Source organism: Rhineura floridana, chromosome 18 (assembly GCF_030035675.1).
Source record: "Rhineura floridana isolate rRhiFlo1 chromosome 18, rRhiFlo1.hap2, whole genome shotgun sequence".
Classification (NCBI taxonomy): domain Eukaryota; kingdom Metazoa; phylum Chordata; class Lepidosauria; order Squamata; family Rhineuridae; genus Rhineura; species Rhineura floridana.
This window is the reverse complement of record NC_084497.1, coordinates 7,770,264-7,792,069: the sequence shown is the minus strand read 5'-3', so window position 1 is coordinate 7,792,069 and position 21,806 is coordinate 7,770,264. Positions and strand designations below refer to the sequence as shown.

General features: G+C 48.2%; 1 protein-coding gene across 4 annotated transcripts; it reads right to left on the bottom strand.

Moving 5' to 3' along the window:
- Positions 1–2,525: 2,525 nt before the first annotated feature.
- SCAMP4 (secretory carrier membrane protein 4) lies at positions 2,526–21,545 on the bottom strand. Of its 4 annotated transcripts, none has more exons than XM_061601027.1 (7): positions 21,522–21,545; positions 15,098–15,151; positions 13,053–13,181; positions 12,359–12,515; positions 9,558–9,659; positions 7,638–7,755; positions 2,526–6,665 (listed from the first exon to the last, which is right to left on the bottom strand). In XM_061601027.1, the coding sequence occupies exons 2-7, from the start codon at positions 15,102–15,104 to the stop codon at positions 6,489–6,491; spliced, it is 690 nt and encodes a 229-aa protein (XP_061457011.1). In that variant the 5' UTR covers positions 15,105–15,151; positions 21,522–21,545; the 3' UTR covers positions 2,526–6,488. The 4 variants fall into 4 exon arrangements, with proteins under 4 accessions (XP_061457011.1, XP_061457010.1, XP_061457008.1 ...); XM_061601026.1 differs by lacking the exon at positions 21,522–21,545 and adding an exon at positions 20,670–20,761; XM_061601024.1 differs by lacking the exon at positions 21,522–21,545 and adding an exon at positions 20,489–20,663.
- Between the last annotated feature and the right edge of the window lie 261 nt (positions 21,546–21,806).

Sequence of the window (21,806 nt, the reverse complement as noted above, 5' to 3'; positions counted from 1 at the left end):
TTTTTTTAAATCCCTTTGATCAGAGATGATATTAATACTGTAAAGTGCATTCTCCCTGACATACTCTTTTTCCCAATGCAGGGAACTTGGGGGGGGGGGATAGACCTTGATATGGAGAAGCATTGGATTGCATGACCTGCCTGGGGTGGTACAGACCCGCAGTCTGACGTGGTATATCCCAAGTGGTGCAGGTCGACCCATCTCAGGGAGACTGTAAAGGTGCAATCCTATCTCAGTTTGTCAGAGAGCAAAGCCCATTGAACCTAGGAGAATTTAGTACTCCCAAATCTAGATGTACAGGGTTTGCAAACTTACCTATGCACACTGGACCTTGGGAGTAAGCCTCACTAAATGCAGTGACTTACTTCCAGGTAAACATGCATAGGATTGGCAATCTGCCTGTGAACCAGTTGCTGGAAATCATCAATGGGGAGAGTTGCTGCTGTTGCACTCAGGTTCTGCTTATGAGCTCCCATGGAAACATTTAGTTGACCACTGTGAGAACAGGATTCTAAACTTAATATTGTTATATCTATCTGCAGGTGCTTTTAAGGCCTAAATTTTTCCCCTCATCAAGAAGATAGATTGTGTGTGTGTGTATGTATTAAGTGTTCTTAACTGGAACAGCCTGGAACATCCCTGCAGTGATGGAGGCCTTCTGAAGGCTGTGCAACAGACAAAAATCCAACAGTGCAGGATACGGAAGAATGGGCTCAAGTTGCAGGAAGCCAAATTTTGGCTGAACATCAGGAAAAACTTCCTGTTAAGAGCTGTACGACAATGGAACCAACAACCTCCGGAGGTGGTGGGCTCTCCAACACTGGAGGCATCCAAGAGGCAGCTGAACAGCCACCTGTCAGGGATGCTTTAATTTGGATCCCTGCATTGAGCAGGGGGTTGAACTAGATGGCCTTATAAACCCTTCCAGCTCCACTATTCTAAGATTCTATGACCTAGCAATAAAAATTTGCACGTGGGTAAAATAAACATTCCTGAAGGTGGAAGCATTCTTTCTGTTTCTAGGACTTGGACGGGACGACGGAAGACCTCCAGATGTTGGTGAACTCCCAGTATGGCAAATGGTCAGGAGGGATGATGGGCGTTGTCTAGTGCAGCAACAGTGAGAGGGCCACAAGCTCTCCTATCGGTGCTCTAGATGATGTGCCCGTGCATCCAAGCAGGCATCATCTTAGTATGGGGGTTCCCAAACAGTGGTCGACAACTTCATGAGCATGTGGTCTGCCACATGTCCACCGTAAATGTTACTATTGATTCTTGTTTTTGTATTCTTTTATCTCTTATATGACATTGAATTCTGTGGATCACAAACTGGAACACAAGAGAATAAAAGCAGCCATGATAATGTAATTAAAAAAATATACACAACATCTCGCACAGTGTATCACGATTGCTGCAAAAGGCAGAAAAAGTGGTCCACTAAGTCCCACAGCAATTTTCAAGAAGAATGTAAGAACAGCCTGCTGGATCAGGCCAGTGGCCCATCTAGTCCAGCATCCTGTTCTCACAGTGGCCAACCAGGTGCCTGGGGGAAGCCCGCAAGCAGGACCCGAGTGCAAGAACACTCTCCCCTCCTGAGGCTTCCGGCAACTGGTTTTCAGAAGCATGCTGCCTCTGACTAGGGTAGCAGAGCACAGCCATCATTTTATTTATTGTACTTTTAGACCGCCCTGAGAGCTTGTTGCTAAAGGGCGGTCTAAAAGTACAATAAATAAAATAAATAAATAAATAGTAGCCATCGATAGCCCTGTCCTCCATGAATCTGTCTAATCTTGTGTGTGTGTGTGTGTGTGTGTGTGTATAGTTTGGGGACCACTGTCTTAAAAGGCATCCTTTCTGGTGTATGACAGAGATTGCAGAGGGGATCCTTTTGAAGACAGGGCTTGCCATGTGCAGTTTTATATACATGAAAAGTCATTATTTTTTTAAAAACACATAACTGCCCAATTTAATTGGGAGCAACTTTTTAAGCATGCTAACAGCACAATCCTAACTAAGCCTGTGGAGAAGTCCCATCCGTTTCAATACATCTTACGTACCAACGAGTGAAAATTAGGATTGCACCCTAAATTTTTTTTTTTTTTTTTAAACTGGGTTGAAAGATTCAGGCCAAAAGAAAAGCACAATTCTTCACACAGCGCATAGTTAAAGTAGGCAATCCACTCCACCAAGACATAGTGATGGTCGTCAACTTGGATGGCTTTAAAAGGCGATTAGGCAAATTCGAGGTGAATCAATGGCTACTAGCCACAGTGGCTATGTTCTCCCTTCATTGTTGGAGGCAGGATCATAGAATAGTAGAGTTGGAAGGGGCCTATAAGGCCATCCAGTCCAGCCCCCTGCTCAATGCAGGATGCATCTGAATGTCAGTTGCTGGAAATCACGAACGGGAAGAGTTGCTCTTGTGCCCAAGTCCTGCTTGTGAGGACGCCTTTGGACTCCTCTTATAATCATAATCTATTGACGCATCGCAACACAAAGACCCCATCCCACATAGAGAGACCATCTTTCCGGTAGGCAAGCTTGATTTATTTTTAAAGAAAACAAAAACTGCCTAACAAGATCACACTGCAATGAAAAAAAAAAAATCAACATGATGAATGAAAAGTTGGCAATGTTAATTCCCACCCACCCCACACACAGAACAGTATTCAGTTAGTTCCCTTGTGTAAACATAGCGTTACAAATTTTATTTTTAGAGTTATCAGTACATTAGATTAAGACAACGGTGGAGACTTGTGCACGCTGGAAGGAGATCCAGTTCTTGAGATTTTTTTTTTTTTAAAGAAAAAGCTGTTGGCTTTGAAGCTGTACCCAGAATCCTGGGGAAAGCGGTATGCGATGGGGTGCTGAGGTCTTGAACATCAAAAGACTACAATTCTCAGGGTCTGGGGCTGTGGGGAGAGGGCAGAACTTGGACAGAGAAATAAAAAGGTTTCAGGGTAGACTTCCCTCCTTGGCAAATGTTTTTCTACCTCAGCTTAACTTGGCATGCAGTTTTCAAGCAAACCCATGTGCAGGTCTTGAGAATGATCCCAATCCTTTAAAGTCTTTCAAAGCAGCCCAACATGGGTCAGAGAGGCTCGTTACTTCTTCATTAAAAAAAAGGGAAACATATTTCCCCAAATAAACAGGAAAACCTAGGAGTTGGCTTGATGCTAGAACAGGGGGAGGAGGAACCTTTTTGGCCAGATCCTTCTCTCCTCTCCCCCCCCCACGCTGCAGGACCACCCACCAATCACATGTCACAATGATGCCAGGGAACTTGACGGGTCGGTGGACCCGCCCACTCGTCCCATTGGGGAGACAGGGAGCAGGAAGGATTGACCCATCAGCCGAAGCACGGAGAGAGCAATCCTGCTTCCTGCATATACAGTGTTAGGTGTGGAGCCAACTGAGTGTGGTTTGTAGGGAAAATAGCCTTGCAGGCCAGATTTGGCCCATGCGGGCTAGAGCTTCCCATATCCCTGCATAAGAGGTTAGCAACTGGGGCCACCCAGTAAAAAAAGAAAAAAGCATACCCTGGGGTCTGGTCACCATCATACAATCTCCTTTTCCCAGAAAAGAGATTTTTAAAGCAGGCAAAGTGCGGGTGTTGGCAACTAGGGACTGCTTGTATCTCAGGGCTGAGGAACTGGGTAGAGAGGGGTCTCTTTGCACCCCACTTGTCTTGTGGGGCACCATTTTGTGTGGCTGACAAGGGTGACCATTAACAGGGCCAAGGCACATCAAGGCCCCGAGCAGTATAGCTGCCAAGCAACCGGCCACACTGAGCCTTTGGTTGAGTCCGAGGGATTCTGAATGCCTCCACCCTCTCAATAATATATATTTTCAAAAAGGCATGGGGGAAAGGACTAGCTAAGGCAAAGACGATGAACCATAATGGCAGCCAATCTACAAGGCAGACCCTGGTACCAGAGATCAACTAGAAAAATAATAATTGCACATATTAAATTTAAGGAATTCCTCACCGTGCCTGGAATGTGCTCTCAAAAGGCCTGCAGGCCGGAGGTAGGAGGGGAGCTGGGTGGCCCTCCAGATGTTGGTGGGACTCCAACTTCCAGTAGCCAGCACTGACAACGCTCTAAAAAGCCGCATTCTGTACTACCGCATGAGAGAGATGGGAGGGGGAATGCCTCTATTTAGAAGGCGCACTCCGTCCTGGGAATGGGGAATGCCTCTTCTTAGATCAGGGAGGGGGAAAACTTGCATCCCTCCAGATTTTGTCTGGCTCCAAGCATAGCCCTATGGTGTGGCATACGAGAGAGAGGTGCCCCGGTTGCAAATCTATTTCACAAAAGGAAGTTTAATGAGGTTTTTGGCCTTGGGTGCTAACAAGCACTGCTCGTTTTTTGGCTCGCCTGTTAGCGCCTCATGCAAAATTTCCTTGCACATGTGCACGAGAGAGAACTGCAGAGTTCCAAGCTGCACCATTGCATTTCCAAGGCATTGGTCTTTTGAGTCAAAGGGGAGACCCCCCGTAAGTGTAAACAAAATCCGCGAACCGTGGCAGGCGTGGGAGAGCACAAACGAAACCAGAGTACGCCCCGAGAAATTATATAATCCGGTAAGGCACACATCGTTAAGACTGTCAGTTCCACGCTGAGATTCCCTCCCACCCCATAAGAAGATTTTCACATCAGTTAATGGATTTTTTTTCCTCCCAAATTCTTCTGGGTGCCCGAGAACCCCACCCAGCCGCAAGAGGTTTCCTGTTATAAGTTAATACATTCATATCCTGCTTCTTTGGACAGCACACAACTAAAGCGACACACAAAGCAACTGCGATTTATGGGATGATTACCGGGCTGTGCTTTCGGCACAGCAGGGAGGCTCTCAGAGGGTAGGAACTCCTACCACGTTCCACACTGCCGCAAGTGAAGACTTGGAAATCATCACAAATGCTACGGTAGCAAGGGAAATGAAAAAGAGATAATGCTCTTGGACTAACATGTTTGCTCATTCCAGATAAAGATTCCAGGCCAGGAACCCCCAAAGTAATGATCACGTTCCAGAGCGGACTTCTGTCTCTGTTATGCTGGGAGTTAGACCCCTCAGCTTAAAAAAAAAAAGAGAGGAGTTCAAGCTAGAGAAAGAGCCTCCCATACACACCTGCTCGGTCACCCTATCCCCCTGGAGAACGAGAAGCAAGACCACGGTGATATTCAGGGGCAAAAAGGTTGACAGGTGACGCCAGCGATGGCTGCTCACGCTTGTAGGGCAGACTAGCCCGCCCCGTGGGATGGATACCTGTTTTCTGCTAGCACTCTATTGCGTGCGGACAGAGAAAGGCACAAACTATGGGTGCAGACGGGATTAATGCGGCCCCACAGGGGAGACTCGGGATATGACGTTTTGCCAATCGCAACCCGTTTGTATCTGTCAGAACCAGCAAGGGAAGCCCACGCATAAAGGCAGCATCCTGAGGTTCAACGGTACAACTTTGGGCACAATGGAAGAGGAGGCATGGGGGGACGGACCCAGCGGAAGCTTCCTCATCTAGTTCAGGCAGAGTCAATTTCGTTAAAGAGTGTGTTTAGGAAGCAAACTAGAAGCGGGCAAAAACAACCTGCACACCTCTGAAACATTTTCAAAGTACTCAAGACTTCCCAAGAAAAGGATTCGTTTTCAAGGGGGAGGAGAGGGAGATCCCACGTATTGTAATATTGCCCCCAAACCAATTCCTGCACATAGAAAGTCAGCGTCATAGAAAAGGCATCTTTTCCCAGAACTGCTAGCTTTCTACCTGCAAGGGGGTGGCTTTTTCATGGTTTAGTGCTGCTCTCACGCATCTCATACTTTTTCTCCCCCACTGCTCCCACCTGCAGTCTAAGATAAGGACGGTTAACACCATGCGACTTGCTGTTTTTGTGTCAAAAATCAAAAGCTTCTCCTCCCACAACAATCTGCATGAGTGCAGGAACTAAGACAAAAATCTGGCAAACTGTGTGTGAGGGCGGGGGGCCGGTAGAAAAGGGAATTTGGTCACCTTGGCCACAGACAAAAAACATGGCAGTGAACTGCTGCTCTTTTAGGCAAAAAGACTGATCGAAGATAGATCTATCCAAGGTTAAGGACGTGCAGGTTCCCCCACCTGCGCACTTCTTGTGCATCTATTGGCAAAAAAAGAGAAAAGACGGACGGGGCAGAGGAGGGAATCCCTGTGAATAAAGATGGCAGCTGGGAGCCCCCGTTCCTCAATGCAAACTAGTCAGATATTGGCAACCGCTGCAGTTCTGCCACTCCCAAAGAGGCAGAGGACATGGAGTCCAGATCTTCTGCGGTTATCAAAAGAAGAGAACATAAGGCTTTAAAAAAAAAATATCGGCGGGAAGAAGATGAAGGGAAACATACAGGGGATTGCAGAGTATTCCTCCAATCCCCCCAAAAACACAAATCCACAAAAACTGCAATGTATTTTGCAGCGATCCCAAAAAAATCATCGGGGCAGTCCAACGGGGTGTGGGATTTCAGGGCCACCGGCCTCCGGCAGGGTAATTGGGTACCGTGGGGTATTCGGGGAGGCTGTTTCCAGAGAAGTTGTTGTACCGGGCTTCCCTGCTTGGGGGGTCTCTCCACAAGCCGCTATGCCACTCGTCCTGAGCTTTCTGGAAACTTCCGCCACCCCCGCGGTAGATTCGGTGCACCTGAAGGTTTGGGGGGGAGTAGCAGAAGGTAGAGCGAGAAGTCAGTGGCGTCCACATGGAGGCGCCCCACATTCAAAAGCCTCCCGCAACACTGCTGAAACCAGCAAGAGCTAGCAAATGCTGTTCCCGGCTTTCCTTCAGAGTTTTGCTTTTATTAAAAGGGACTTTTGTGCACTGCCCAAACTCAAAAGGTTTAGATCAGGGTTCCCAAACTGTGGCCCGCGGACCACCAGTGGCTCTTCAGCTTCATTCAGGTGGTATGAGACACGCCCACATGAAATATTCATATTGATATTTAACAGTGTTTTAATTGTTTCTATTTCATTTCTTATGGGGCATTTTATTGTGGTACAATCTGAATTCTATGGAATGCAAATTGCAACACAATGTACGGGGGGGGGGAAGAAACGATATACTTACAATTAAAAATCATACAACATCTAGCACAGTGGATTGCAATTGCTACAACAGGCCAAAAGCCATTAAGTGGGATCTGCCAAGACCCTCTGCCATTTTCAAGCGGTCTGTGGCGGTAAAAAGGTTTGGGAACCACTGGTTTAGACTGCAAAAGAGTTAAGAATCTGCTAACCTTTAGTAGCAGGAGCCCAACCTATGTTTTCTGTGTGCGTTGTCGTTCTGCCTGATCAGAAGGAGGCAGCGCCAGAGGCAACTCATACAGAGACACTACACCCACACTCCTCCCAAGGACTAATCATCCAGCTGCGTTGATGTTTTAGTAGGAGCGAGTCAAAAGCTCCACTCATACAAGCATCACAGGGGCTGTGAAAACTTACTAGCGGAAGCCGACTCTACAAAAAAGGTACATCCGAGCAAAGATTCGTGCAGAGCTGCAACAGGCACCTTCCCATCTGGATAGATGCTCTGGGCTCATAGGGCACACCATTTTGGAATTACCGCCCCAGCAAGACAACAGATGGTAGCTGTCACTGCAGGTCCAGAACCCCAACTTACCCGGAGGAGACAGAAAAACATCACCGCTGCCGATAACGTGAACATTATCGCTGGGAAGAGCATGATCACGGCAGCCCCAACGTTCGTGCTGAAGAACGTCACGGCGGCCAGCCACCCACTGGAAGAGAAGAGCATTTCTGGTCATCGTCGAAGGGAACATTCATATTTCAGCACACACATTTTGATAAAAGCTTTCTGACAATGGGTTCCTAGAAACTTATTCTGCAAAGAAAAAAAGACGAAGAGTGGCACTCATTGTGGGGGTGTCTACTAAAATTGCTTGAGTTTTAGCTGGTGCATCGATACATCAACGCAACCTGAGCAAGTTTGCTAAAAGTTCTGAAGAAAAAAGCAACAGGTGTACTCTGTTTTCCGCTGAAGGGCCTTTGCTCAGTGGCAGAACACGTGCTCTGCATGCAGAAGGCCCCGAACCCTAGCATCTCCAAGTAGGGCTGGCAGAGGCTCCCTGCTTGAAACCCTGCGGAGGGGCTGGCAGTCAGTGCAGACATTAGACGGACTGAAGGTACGATGCAACTTCCTATTTTCCTACAGGAATAAGCCTTTTATTCACCGCCATGAGGACTGGGATCTTACTTTATTTTTAGCAGCAGGGGCCACAGCTCAGCGGTAGAGCGCCTGTTTGGATGGAAGCTGCCCTCCCGAAACATCTGAAGGGCACCACATTGGCAAACCCAGCTAAAGGGATCGCTTTACCTCATACACACTGACTTGCTCATTTCGATCTGCAGACGCGGCACTTTGACAAGAGCCACGCAATGTCCGTTTGCAAGGAGTCCTGCTCTTTGCGTGGGTGCACCTGCAACTTTGGGACTCTTGCCTATTGACAGTGGATGCTTTTAGACGCCTGCTGAAAATGAGTCTGTTTCGGCAGGTCTACCCAGACACATGATCGGCTAAATGTTTTAACGCGTTTCATTGTTTTTAAGATGTTTTAAACAGTTTTTTAATTTTTTTAACTGCATTTTTTTGATCACAGATGTGCTCTTCTGGGAGGAAGGTCGGGATATAATTTAATTTAATAAAATAAAGAATAATTCCTTTGTAGAAAAATGGTCCTATTTATTGCATATTGGGCTAACAAAACACAAAATGGCAACCATATGTTTTACTCAATTCAATCTAGTCACAAACATCAGAATATCAAGAACTGCAGTTACACAATAATTTGAAATGTGATCCAATGCATAAATGTGGGCTTTTTGAATTCTATTTAATGATTCAACTTGAAACCATTATCTAACTGTATATAATATTTTGCAATTTGCTTTTCCTTTTTCTCTCCCAGTAATGAGTTATACACAAAATTAAACATGTATCAATGTTTACGTACATATTATTTTAAGTTCATTTTTAGAATTACTCTGTGAAATGGTGTGATGCAACACAGCTCAGGCACACATTCCTCGTTTCATTTTGTACGTGCAATAATATTTGTTACTTCGTACAACCCTCAATAAAACATTTTTTAAATGAAATGAAATAATACCTTAACAGCGCAAACCTATATATGCTTACACATCTGTTCAGATGTCCCCACCCCCCAGTTCAATTGGGCAGAGGTTTTCTGAAACTGTGGTCCACGAACCACAAGTCAGCTTCATTCAGGCGGTCTGTGGCCCATCTGCAGTAAATATTCATATTGGTTTTCAGCTTTAATTTTATTTCTTCTATTGCATTTCATTGCAATTTGAATTCTACAGGCTTACTCCCAGGTACTGCAGTCTAGATCAACTTACCAGAAGTTGCATTCTCCTTTTTAAAAAAAAAAAACCACCACACATATATCCTCAACGTTTTTAGAAACTGAAAGCGCATATACCTTTTGCTTTTTCAAAAAAAGGAAATCAAAATTATTATTTTTTTAATCCAACAAAATAGGAGCATCGGAGGCTCACTTACCACGCTCCCCATCCGCTGATGCCGATGGCTTGAATGCCAGCCAGGATAAATTGGGCTCCGAAAATGAAGAAAAAGGCCATGAAATTAAAAGAGCTGTCCGACCTGGGAGGAGGGAGGATGAAAAATTCAGCAAATGCAGGGAGTCCTGCAAGAAACTGGATGGGCGAATGGGTTTTCCCTACTGTTACCTCAACGGCGCACCGAGCGCAGCGTTTCGGACAAGGGTGGCTAACCTTTGGCCTGAGGGCTGCGTTTACCCTTGGCCAATCCCTCGTGGGCCACATGCCAGTGAAAATGAAACCAGAGCTTGGAAAAGTTACTTTTTTCAACTACAACTCCCATCAGCCCCAGCCAGCATGTCCACTGGATTGGGCTGATGGGAGTTGTAGTTCAAAAAAGTAACTTTTCCAAGCTCTGATGAAACATATAATGACAGCAATTATTATGGCCCCTTCCTCACCCTACACTTAAAGCGGCATCAAACCACTTTAAATGGCCATGGTTTACCCCCCCCCAAAAATCCTGAAAACTGTGGTTTGTTAAGGCTGCTGAGCGTTTTTAGGAGATCCCAATTCCCCTCACAGAGCTACAATTCCCAACACACAGTCTTTTCCAGGGAACTCTGGGAATTGGGAGGGGTCTCCTAACAACTGTAACTCTTACATGTGAGGGCACTGACTTTAAATTCAGAAGGGGGCATTTTTGGGAAGGGGGAAAGATACAGTTTCAGCTCTGCATGCGATAGTTGTGTGCAAACACACAACTCCAGTCCAGCCAGTGCGTTGCTCAGCTATTTCCAGGACTAATCAGCCGAGCGTCAGGAAGACAGGCTGCAAGGGGCCGCACAGAAGTCTGCCAAGGGCCGGATGCGGCCTGCGGTTTGCCCCAATACGCATCAAGAGGTTTGGAAAGAGTTGCGCTGTTGAAGCCATTAGCCCTTCAGCTCACACCGCAGTCTATCTACACCAGTGGTTCTTAACCTGGGGTGCACGCACCCCCGAGGGTGCAAGACACGTTTTCTAGGGGTGCGAGGCGTTGTTCAAGAGAACCACCAAAGAGTTTGGAACATTTACCTAAGTTACGTTATCTCACCTTAGCATTTATTTTAGCTAAGTTAGGCTAAAACACACATTAAAATTTTTAAAAAATGAACAGTATTTTTTCAGGGGGTGCGAGAGCATATTTTGGAAATCCAAGGGGTGCTGGCAGTGGAAAAGGTTAAGAACCACTGATCTACACAGACGTGCCACAAAATTCTTCCCTCCCCCCCTCCCCAGATGCAAATCCTCGCCTCCTCCTCTTCCTTCACGGCTGGCTCGCTGGCGTCACTCCACACGCCCTCCGGCTAAGAAGGGATGAGCCGGCGATAATCCCGGCTCTGGGAGGGGGGTCCGCAGGGAAAATAGCGCCCCAAAGCTGTGGCAGAAGAGCTTTGGGGAGGGGAGGGGTCTACCGGCTGCATCTCCGGTGCCAGCACAGATAAGTACCCCCCCCCCCAGGTGCAACAGAAAGGCAGGATTCCCATCCTCCGGTGGGAATGGAAATTCCTCAGAGGTCAAAATGAAAGAGAATACTAACCCCACATAACTCATGAGAGCTGCTGCACTCTCTCACACACACACCAAAGCCTGGTGCAAGTCCCAGAACTTTTCATCAACCAGAGATGGGGAATGTCCAGCCTGACAGGGGCCTGATTAGAGCCGCAGGGCCTTGTTCGGCCAAGCCACGTCTCCCCTCTTGCCCACCCTACATCCAGCATCTTCTGTTATGTCAGATGGGGGGCAGGCCTGGCTCAGACGGAAGGGGCAGACACCAGCAATCAGTTGACTGTAGGTTCTTCGGAAACCCCTTTCAAAGGCCCGCTCAGCAAAGCAAAACAAGTCATTGCCTGATGTCAGCGTGACATCAGCTGACTGACAGCGGCGGGCAGCTCCGCCCACCCGTCGTACTTGGCCCGCAAGGGATCCGGGGAGATAATGATCTGGCCCGCCGAGCAAATCTGTACCCCTGTCGTAAGGAAACAAAGTTTTATGTGTGTTGTTTTTCTTAAAATCACACCAGGATTAACTTTTGATAGCGCTGCTGCGGGCTCAGATGAAACCTGATGCAGGGGCCCAATCCAGCCATCTCCGTGGCAGCAAAGAGAGTGTATGTGGGGTGTGTGTGGAAAATAATCCACTTTGATTTTTATACAAGGCAGGAAAAAAATGTCTAATGTGCACTGGTTCTTGGACAAAAATATAAAGAGAAGGAACCTTTTATCAACCTGAGGGCCATATTCTGGGTAACCTTCCAGGGGCCGCATGTCAGCGGTGGAGAGGGCCAGAGGCAAAAACAGGCAGAATTGTGCGGTAGGCTAGATTCTACACACATCCTTCAGTTCTCCAACCAGCGAAGGAAGAGGCTTTTTCAGAGCTCAAGGACCCATTCCAGCTAGGCGGAAACACTCAAGGAGGGTGGAAAGTCAGGCAGGTGAGTGGCGTGGCCTGGAGAGAGTTCCGAGGGCCAGACAGAAAGGCCTCGAGGGCCACAATTATGAATTATCCCTGGCCTACACATGCAGTAAAAAAGTGGTCAACTGGCCTGCGCTATTTCAGATGGTGGGTGAAAAGATGCCATTTTTTATGCTGCTTGCAAGTAAAAAAGGTAGCCCATCAGGGACCAAAAAAGCTCCTTGATTACTAGATTTCTTCTTGCAGATCTTTTTAAAGCGCGGGGGTGCAGTCAAGCAAAATACTCTACCACATCAGACTCTGATGCCGACATTTCAGAGCAGAGGGACACACACACATGCAATTTACCGAAAGGCCTTATAGACCGGCCGAAACCAGCAGACGTAACTGCAGGGGCTAAAGAGAATCAGCCAGAGGATAGCCAAGCCGAAATTGACACCGGAACCGCCACCGATCCACCAGGCCAGACAGGCAATGAGATTCACGCCCAAGGTGATGCAATAGACTGTTGATGAAGAGGGGGAAAAAAAAGAGAGACTGTTATAAAGCAGGGGCTCCCAAACAGTGGCCCCCGGATCACCAGTGGTGCATGAGCTCCATTCAGGTGGCTGCACTTCTGAATTTGCCACTACACTACTGCAGCCTGTGTACGTTTTTGCAAAACTGAGCCACTTTGCGTACCCTGGAAAGACAGCACGTAAGAACAAAGAACAAAATAAAATATGGGGCTTATTTTTGCATAAACATGTTCTGGTTTGTCAGTGGGGAGGGGAGCTCTGTTCTGAAGCCCAGTTCCCACCTCTACCAGGGAAACCCTGATTCCGTCATACGTTGCAAGGTTTCATTTATCTCTGCCTTCATACAGACTAGTAACTTGTTATTGAAAAAAAAAAAGCAAGCAACACTAAGTTTCTTTGGAAGCTGAATTCTATACCCAGCATGCACACCCAGTCTGGTTAAATGTCAAAGACACAATAGCTAAAAAGAAAGAAGAAAAATTAGTCATCTGCGCTGCAAACATTTTGTTGTGCAATGAACTTACATATCCACAACTGATAGATCTTCCTCACCAGCGACTGGTGCTCGATGGGGATCTCATCGGCAAAGTTCTGGTAAAAGCACGGCTTCAGCGGAATGAACTTAGGAAGCGGAGGGAAATTGTTCACTTTCTCTGCAAAGAGAGAGATTTTTTTTTAAAAAAAAAAGAGGGCTGTGTGTGAAATGGCACCTCTGCCAAAAAAAATATAAGCTGATTCAAGCAGTACAGACAAATGGCAGTCTGCCTGGACAAAGCGATGTTGAATTCTGTCCACTGCAACAGCGGATAAAGATCCATCACCTCTGCTAAGAGGCCCGGCGGCTTTGACCATTCCTCTTAACAGACACCTAGCAGCAGTCGTTCCATCAGGCTGCAGAGATGCGAGAGAGAAGGGAAGCAGGGCTGTGCCGCCGGCTCCACTATTTATTTATTTATTAAATTTTTATACCGCCCCATAGCCGAAGCTCTCTGGGCGGTTCACAACATCAAAATATCAACATACAATTTAAAACCACACATTAATCAATTTAAAACATAACTCATTAAATTTCCTAATAAACCTATACTAAACTAAAATACTAAAATACTAAAAATACTAAAATACTAAATGCTACAATACTGAAATGCTAAAATGCTAGAATGCCTGGGAGAAGAGGTAGGTCTTAACCTGGTGCCGAAAAGACAACAATGTTGGCGCCAGGCGTACCTCATCAGGGAGATTGTTCCATAATTCGGGGGCCACCACTAAGAAGGCCCTTTTTCTTGTTACCATCCTCCGGGCTTCCCTCTGCATAGGCACCCGGAGAAGGACCTTCGATGTTGAGCGCAGTGTACGGGTAGGTTCAGAAACAGGCCCAGCTCATTGGCTCCGCTAAGGAACTAGCTGCCTTTGGCCCGCCCTTAGCTGCACAGCAGCGAGAGAGAAGGGAGGCAGGGCCACTCCATTGGCTCTGCTGAGACAGCCTGCCTTTGGCTCGTCCTCCTCCAGTGTCATCTGGCAGCCACCGTTCCATCAGGCTGCAGAACAGCAGAGGAAAAAGGGCAGCAGGCCAGCTCCATCGGCTCTGCCAAGAGCCTAGCTGCCTTTGCCCCTCCTTCCGCTGTTACCTTGCAGCCATCATCCCAGCAGGCTCCATTTCCCTTCCAGCTGGCTGTTCTAAGGAAGAGGAACGTTAAGAACTGCTGGCCAAGCACATTTGTCACCTCCTCCCTCTCCACCCTTTTTTCCTTGAGTGTCGTGCCTTTCTACAAGCCTGAGGTCTGAATACAGATCTCATAAGCCACCCTGGAAGGTGCGTGCATGCATGTTGCTTTATGTAAGATACAGAAATTCTGTAGGAGATGTTTTTTATATCAACCTGATCAATACAAGACATTTGCATGATTCTTAACACGCAAGCTCAGGGCCGGCGCCAGGCATGACTGGGCCCTTGGGTACCAGCTTACCCCGGGCGCACGGCTCCTGCCTGTTTCACCTACCTCTCTTGTCTCCCGTTGCAGCGCGTGATGCGTGCACAGGGCTGCCATCAACCAAGACGGCAGCAGAGGCTTCTCTAAGGGGCTGATGTCTCCGCCGCCATCTTGGTTGATGGCACACGTGCGCAGTACACTACCTGCACATGCCTGCCATCAACAAAGATGGCGGTAGGAGCAACAGCCCCTTAAAAAGCCTCCGCCGCCATCTTGGTTGGTGGCACCCCTGCGCGTGCAATGCGCACAGGCTCAGAAGACAACAGAGAGGGGTAGATGGAGCGAGCGAACGGGTGGGCGGGCTTAAAGCTCCCTCCCTGCGATCCGCAACAGAGAGCCTGCCGTCGATCGTGGAAGGGGAGTGCTACTCCCCCACCCTAACGAGGGGCCCTTCAGGGGCCGCTGTGGGTCCCTCATCCAGGGCCCGACCTGGCTGTCCTCTGGCGCCGGTCCTATGTGAGCGCAACAGGTGTCTAAAGCGGCCCTCAAATGCAACAGGGAGATCAGACTCGACACAGAGCCAATTTTTTAGGCCCCGTGGGACAGAAGAATCGCAACTGTTCCGTGGTTCTTGCTACCTGCCATTTCCTTCTCCAGGTGTCACTCGGGGCTATTTTCAAGTCACGCAGACCCTGCAAGAGACAGAAAGAGATTCTGAGCGTTTAACGATAGAAAATCCGCTACCCCAATCTCGGGGTGCTGAGGGGCTCATCTCAGACAGGGCAAGGAAGACCCCAAAGTGAGCGCCTTTGTTCCTTTTTGATCTCCTAGGAGCAGCCTTGGCCAACCTGGTGTCCTGGGGATGGTGTCAAGACTACATCTCCCATCAGCTGATGGGACTTTAGAACAGGCATGGGGGCCGTTTGCCCCTCCAGATGTGGGTGAGCGACAACTCCCATCAGCCCCTGAAGGCTTGGCCAGTGGCCTGGGATGATGGCAGTTGACATTCAGCCGAATCTGGAGGGCCAAACGGCCCCCACGCCTGATAAGGTGCCTACGCTTTTACAAGAGAAACTGAATTGTGGGGCAGGGTAGAGACAGACCTTAATAACGGGGCTATGCTGTGGGGCTTCAAGACTTCAGCCCTTCATTTGCCATCCCTTCGATATACAACCGTGCCTCTTCAACTGGTTCCCAAAATCCGACTCTGCGCTCCACAAAAGCAGCTGCGGCCGCCCCTTCCAGCGCGGGAGACAGAAGACCCCTTGTGCCAATCATGCCTCTTTAAAAAAAAAATCAGCAAGAGAACACAAAGAGGCGTGTGTCTGTCCTCAGAAGTGCTGAAGGGTTTTCTTGCCAAGAAAACAGGAACAGCCATGGACAGCAGTTAGAGATGGAGGGACGCAGCCCAGAAGCACACACACATCCCCGAAAAAAACTCACAGTCATTGCAGAGTATATTTGTAGATGATGTTTGTAATAGCATATTGCTAAACAAATAAAATAATTATGATGATATTTGTGGACGTACGTGATTTTCTACCTTCCAGCGTACAGAATCCGGCCCTGCGAGAAAGTCAAGCTACGGTTTTAAGATACGAAAGAATCGCTCTCAGGATTGAGAGGGCAGGCTGAGTAGAGGCATCCCTCCATCTCTTGCGTGCAGAGTAGGGAAGGATCTCTTTTTAGAGGAGGGCAGGGGGAACCTGCGGCCCTCTGGGTGTTGCCGAACCACAACTCCCACAATCCCCAGCCGCGCCTACTGGGAGTTGTAGCTCAGCGACATCTGGAGGGCCACAAGTTTCCCCAACCCTGTATCTAAGAAGAGGCATTCCCCTCTCTCAGCAGGGAATGCCTCTTCTGAACAGAGGCATTCTTTCGTCTCTTGCATGCAGTGGGGAAACATACCTCATAGACCGAGGATGGGGGAGCATCCGTGGCCCTCCAGATGTTGGATTCCAGCTCCCATCATCACCCCTGGTGGCTGAGGCTGATGGGAGGCCACACATATCTGGAGGGCACCCATACTGCCATAGTGAGTATATAGCTATCATGCTAGTGATATAGACAAATTCACTGTTTTTTGCCAGGGATTTCTGCTGGTATAGCACAGCGGGGAGGAGAGCCTGGCTCGGAGTCCAGAGTCTGTGAGTTCAAATCCCTGCTCATGTCTCCTGGGTGTCAAGGGCCAGCTAAAGATCACCCTCACAGGGAGTGGCTCAGGGGTTACGTGCCCTGCCACCTGTGCAGCCGTGGGCAAGCGGCATAGTCCTAAGGAGCCCAGTTGCCCCCCAGCTGGTTGTTGCGGACCAGGAAGGGGCTGGCTTGTTCAGCTGTGGCAAGCTGAGCAGGCCCTCACCAGCTGGGGATGACTAGCTTCAGAGGGAGGCAATGGGAAACCCCCTCTGAATACCGCTTACCATGAAAACCCTATTCATGGGGTGGCCATAAGTTGGGATTGACTTGAAGGCAGCCCATTTCCATTTCTTCTGAACACTTAAGAAAAAAAATCAAAACTGATCCCAGGACAGTTTTGCACCAATATCAGTTTGTACCCCTCACTAAACCACTAAAGATTTGTCTGCCAGTTCTCATCTTTCCATAAAAGCAGTTTTTTCACTGTGCAACTGTTTTCTTTTTAGTCTATTCTTAATGTTCATTTCCTTCCTTCTTTAAAGCCTCGGATGAACAAAAACACACATATGCAGGCCCCTTATCCCCCTCGTTGAGGTCATGAGAGCCAAGGGAATATCCGTTTCGTTCCGGAAAAGCATCCAGATTACCCTCCATTTCAAATTAACTGGTATTTGCTCATTTTAAAGCCAATTTGTTGTTATGTGTCTTTAACTTGATTACAACTTATGGCAATCTGTCAGGAATGCTTTGATTTGGATTCCTGCACTGAGCAGGGGGTTGGACTTGATGGCCTTATAGGCCCCTTCCACTATTCTATGATTCTATGAACCCTATGAATCAGCGACCTCCAATAGCATCAGTTGTAACCCACCCTGTTCAGATCTTGTAAGTTCAGGTCTGTAGCTTCCTTTATAGAATCAATTCATCTCTTGTTTGGCCTTCCTCTTTTTCTACTTCCTTCGATTTTTCCCAGCATTATTGTCTTTTCTAGTGAACCCTGTCTTCTCATTACATGTCCAAAGTATGATTACCTCAGTTTCATCCTTTTAGCTTCTAGTGATAGTTCTGATTTAATTTGTTCTAACACCCAATTATTTGTCTTTTTTGCAGCCCACGGTATCCGCAAAACTCCTTCAACACCACATTTCAAATGAGTTGATCTTTCTCTTATCTGCCTTTTTCACTGTCCAACTTTCACATCCATACATAGAGATCGGGAATATCATGGTCTGAATGATCCTGACTTTGGTGTCCAGCGATACATCTTTGCATTTGAGGACCTTTTCTAGTTCTCTCATAGCTGCCCTCCCCAGTCCTAGCCTACAAAATTTAAAAAAACACTCAAGATATCAGCATCATTCAATGTAAACAAGTGTAAAGTGATGCATGTTGGAGCCAAAAATCTTAATTTCACACACACGCTCCTGGGGTCTGACCTGGTGGTGACTGACCAGGAACGAGACCTTGATAGACCAAGGAAGGTGTCAACCCAGTGTGCGGCAGCCGTGAAAAAGGTAAATTCCACACTAGGGATCATTAGGAAAGGTACTGAAAATAAAACTGCCGGTATCATAATGCCGTTACATAAATCTATGGTGCGGCTGCATTTGGAGTCCTGTGTACCGTTTTGGTCGCCTCACCTCAAAAAGGATATTGTAGAGTTGGAAAAGGTTCAGAAAAGGGCAACTAGAATTATCAAGGGGATGGCACGACTCCCCTATGAGGAAAGGTTGCAGCATTTGCGGCTTTTTAGTTTCGCGAAAAGGCGGGTCAGAGGAGACATGATAGAAGTGTATAAAATTATGCATGGCATGGAGAAAATGGATAAAGAACAGCTTTTCTCCCTCTCTCATAGACCCCGTGGACGTCCAATGAAGGTGAGTTTTGGAAGATTCAGGACAGACAAAAGAATTTCTCCACCCAGCACATGGTTAACCTATGGAACTCACTCCCACAAGAGGCAGCATGGATAACTTTAAAAGAGGATTAGATACATTCACGAGGGATAAGGCTATCAGCCTCTACTAGCCATGACCATGTTCTACCTCTACTGCCTATGAAGATAAGTTGCTGGAAATTGCAAGTGGGGAGAATTGCTGCTGTGCTTGGGTCCTGCCCTGGGGGCTTCCCATTGGGGCAACTGGTTGCCCACCATGAGGCCGGGAGGCTGGACTAGATGGCCCCCTTTGAGCCTGACCCAGGAGGCCCTTCTTATGTACATCCATCCTGCGGAAGTCAATTCTCCCATACTGAGGTGCTGACGGTCAGGACTTCAGGGCAGAAGCCTGGGGACCCCGCGTGGCAGAAGGGCCTCCCCCACCAACTCCAAACATAGTTTTAAATAATCTGCAGCAACATCTAAAGCAGGGATGAAAAATGTCTGTGGCCCTGCAGGTATTTCTGGGCTCCACCACCCCACATTGGCCCAAGCAGCTAGCACGGCTGAGGGTCAGGGATGATGACAGTTGCAGTCCAATGTCTTCTGGAGGGCCCCCATTTCTGATCTAAATAGCCCCCTCCCAGCACACACAGTCCAGAGACCCAGATTTTATAACTGTGCAACTGTTCTGATACATCCCAACAGAGGCAGCCAGCTAATGCTGGATGACATTTCCCATCACCACCGGGCAGTTAGCCATGCTGGCTGGGGTCGATAGGAACCGAGCGGCAAGGCAACCTCTAAAGGGCACCGCTTTGGCTAACCCCGCATTACAACTCCACCACTGACCAGGAACAGTCCCAAACGTCTCGTACCTATCCCAGACAAAGACACCAGCCCAAATGTCCAGATCCAGCCTTACACGGAATCAGACCGAGCTCACTTTTGTCTCCACTGACTGGCAGGGTTTCAGACTCAGGGTGTGTGTGTGTATCTGTCCCAGCCCTCGCTGGTGCGCTCTACCACTGAGCTACGGTTCTTTCCTTAAACGTAAGGCAAGATTCCAGTCCTCATGGTTCTGAATGAAGGTCTGGTTTAAACAGGGACATAGGAAGCCTTCTTATACCGAGTCACACCATCGGTTTGTCTGGCTCAGTATTGCGTGCACTGACTGCCAGCAACTCTCCAGGATTTCCAGCAGATGACGTTCCCAGCCCTACCTAGAGATGCTGGGGCATGAACCTCACAGAATCATATAAGAGTAATGTTGGAAGGGGCCTAATAAGGCCATCCAGTCCAACCCCCTGCTCAATGCAGGAATCCAAATCAAAGCATTCTCGACAGGTGGCTGTCCAGCTGCCTCTTGAAGGCCTCCAGGGTTGGAGAGCCCACCACCTCCCGAGGTCATTGGTCCCATTGTCATACCGCTCTAACCGTTAGGAAGTTTTTCCTGATGTTCAGTCGAAATTTGGCTTCCTGCTAATCTGGGCTAAATAAACAATCAATCAATCAATCATACACCCACATCACCCCCAGGAAAACAGCATGCTCGGAGACCCACTATTTCTAAAACCAGGACTGACACCCCTCCCTGGCAATGTATACACGCAACCATCTCTTTTCATATCACGTCCAGCCCTTAGAAAACTGTAGGTGCATCACGAGACCCAGTGCAGCCCGAAGCCACCACCAACCCCACCCAATCCCTTGGTGAGCTGTTTGCGTCGTTTTTTACAACAAATAAACGCATGCATATTAATTCAGCTCGCCCTCCCCCGCTGCTCAAAACTATCTCCGCTCACGGGGGGGGGAGTTTTTTCTCCCTCCAAATTGCGCTTGCAAAATTATAGCAAAAATATGACATACAGCAACCCTCGCATGTTGCATTTAGAAAGTCCTGCCGCCCTGGGCGCCTGCTGGGAGGCAGGGAAGGCTATTAATTAATTAATTAATCAAGTAATGCATTTGGCAAACGCATTTAGCAAATACAGCAATAAAAGACAGCCAGACTCACCGCCTCCCCAGCTTTCACCAGCCCCTGTTGCACACGCACTGGGCGTGCATCGCCTCCCCTTTGCACTGCCTGCTGGTGCAAGCCCGCCCCCTCCCTGAGGAGCCAGCCAATCAGGGGCCGCTTTGGGGCCGTGCGGAGGAGACGCCTGAGCGCCCCCTCAGTGGGGCTCCGGGCTCTTTACCTCCGCCGTCGCCTCTCCCAGCCTCCGCAGGCGCCGCTGCCCTTCGCTCTTTGCAGGAGCCTGTTTTTAAGCACCGGCGCCGCGGGGCGCTCTTGGGGGTTGTAGTTCTCTGAGAGAAGGGACGCGTAGGGTACAACAGGACGCGGGACTACAACTCCCGGCGGGCCCCGCGGCCAGTCATATGACAACCGCAACTGCGGGCGGGTAACGGATCAATGGATGTGGGGGGGGAAGGGAGAAACATAGACTTCCTGATTGATTCCCACGCGGAGCCGTGATTCCGGGGTTCACTTAGAAACTCAGGCAGGCTTAGACCATTGGTCCATCTAGCGCAGGGCTGTCAGCACTGACCGGCAGCGGCTCCCCAGGTTTTCAGGCAAAGAGTGTGTCAGGGCTGTCGGCGCGGACTGGCAGAGACTCTCTGGGGTTTCCCCCCCATCCCTAATTGGAGACAGCTGAGTGTTGAACTGGGACTTTCTACATGCAAGGCATTCAGCAGCGGCCTTTCCCCTAAGAATAAGTAAGCTTCTAAGTCTTGCGATTCTCAATAAAGAGCAGATTTAAACAGGAAGCTGCCTTATACTGAGTCAGGCCATTGGCCCATCTAGGTCAATGTTGTCTGCGCTGACTGGCAGCTGCTGTCTGGGGTTTCAGACCTGGAGGTACCAGGCATTAAACCCGGGACCGGTCAGCAAAGCAGGGTGTTCTGCCACTAAGCTATGACTCTTCCACAATTACTATTTTTCATTAATTACATTTCTATCCCACACTGCCTCCCAAATATCTGTTAGACTGTATCTCCCTCTATGAACCTGCCCGGACTCTAAGATCCTCCGGTGAGGCCTTACTCACTATTTCATCCTTTTCACAAGTTCTTCTTGCAAAGACACGGAACATGGCTTTTTCGTTGGCCGCCCCCAGATTGTGGAATTCGCTCCCTAGTGAAGTGCGATTAGCGATTATTCTTGTAAGCCGCCCTGAGTTCTCTGGAAAAAGGGCGGGGTATAAATATTTTAAATAAATAAATAAATAAAATATTACTATTTATAATTGTGATAGCACTAGCTAATAATTATTAATTTTAATTGTTAATCATTATAACTAATAATTATTAATTGACTACATTTCTATCCCGCC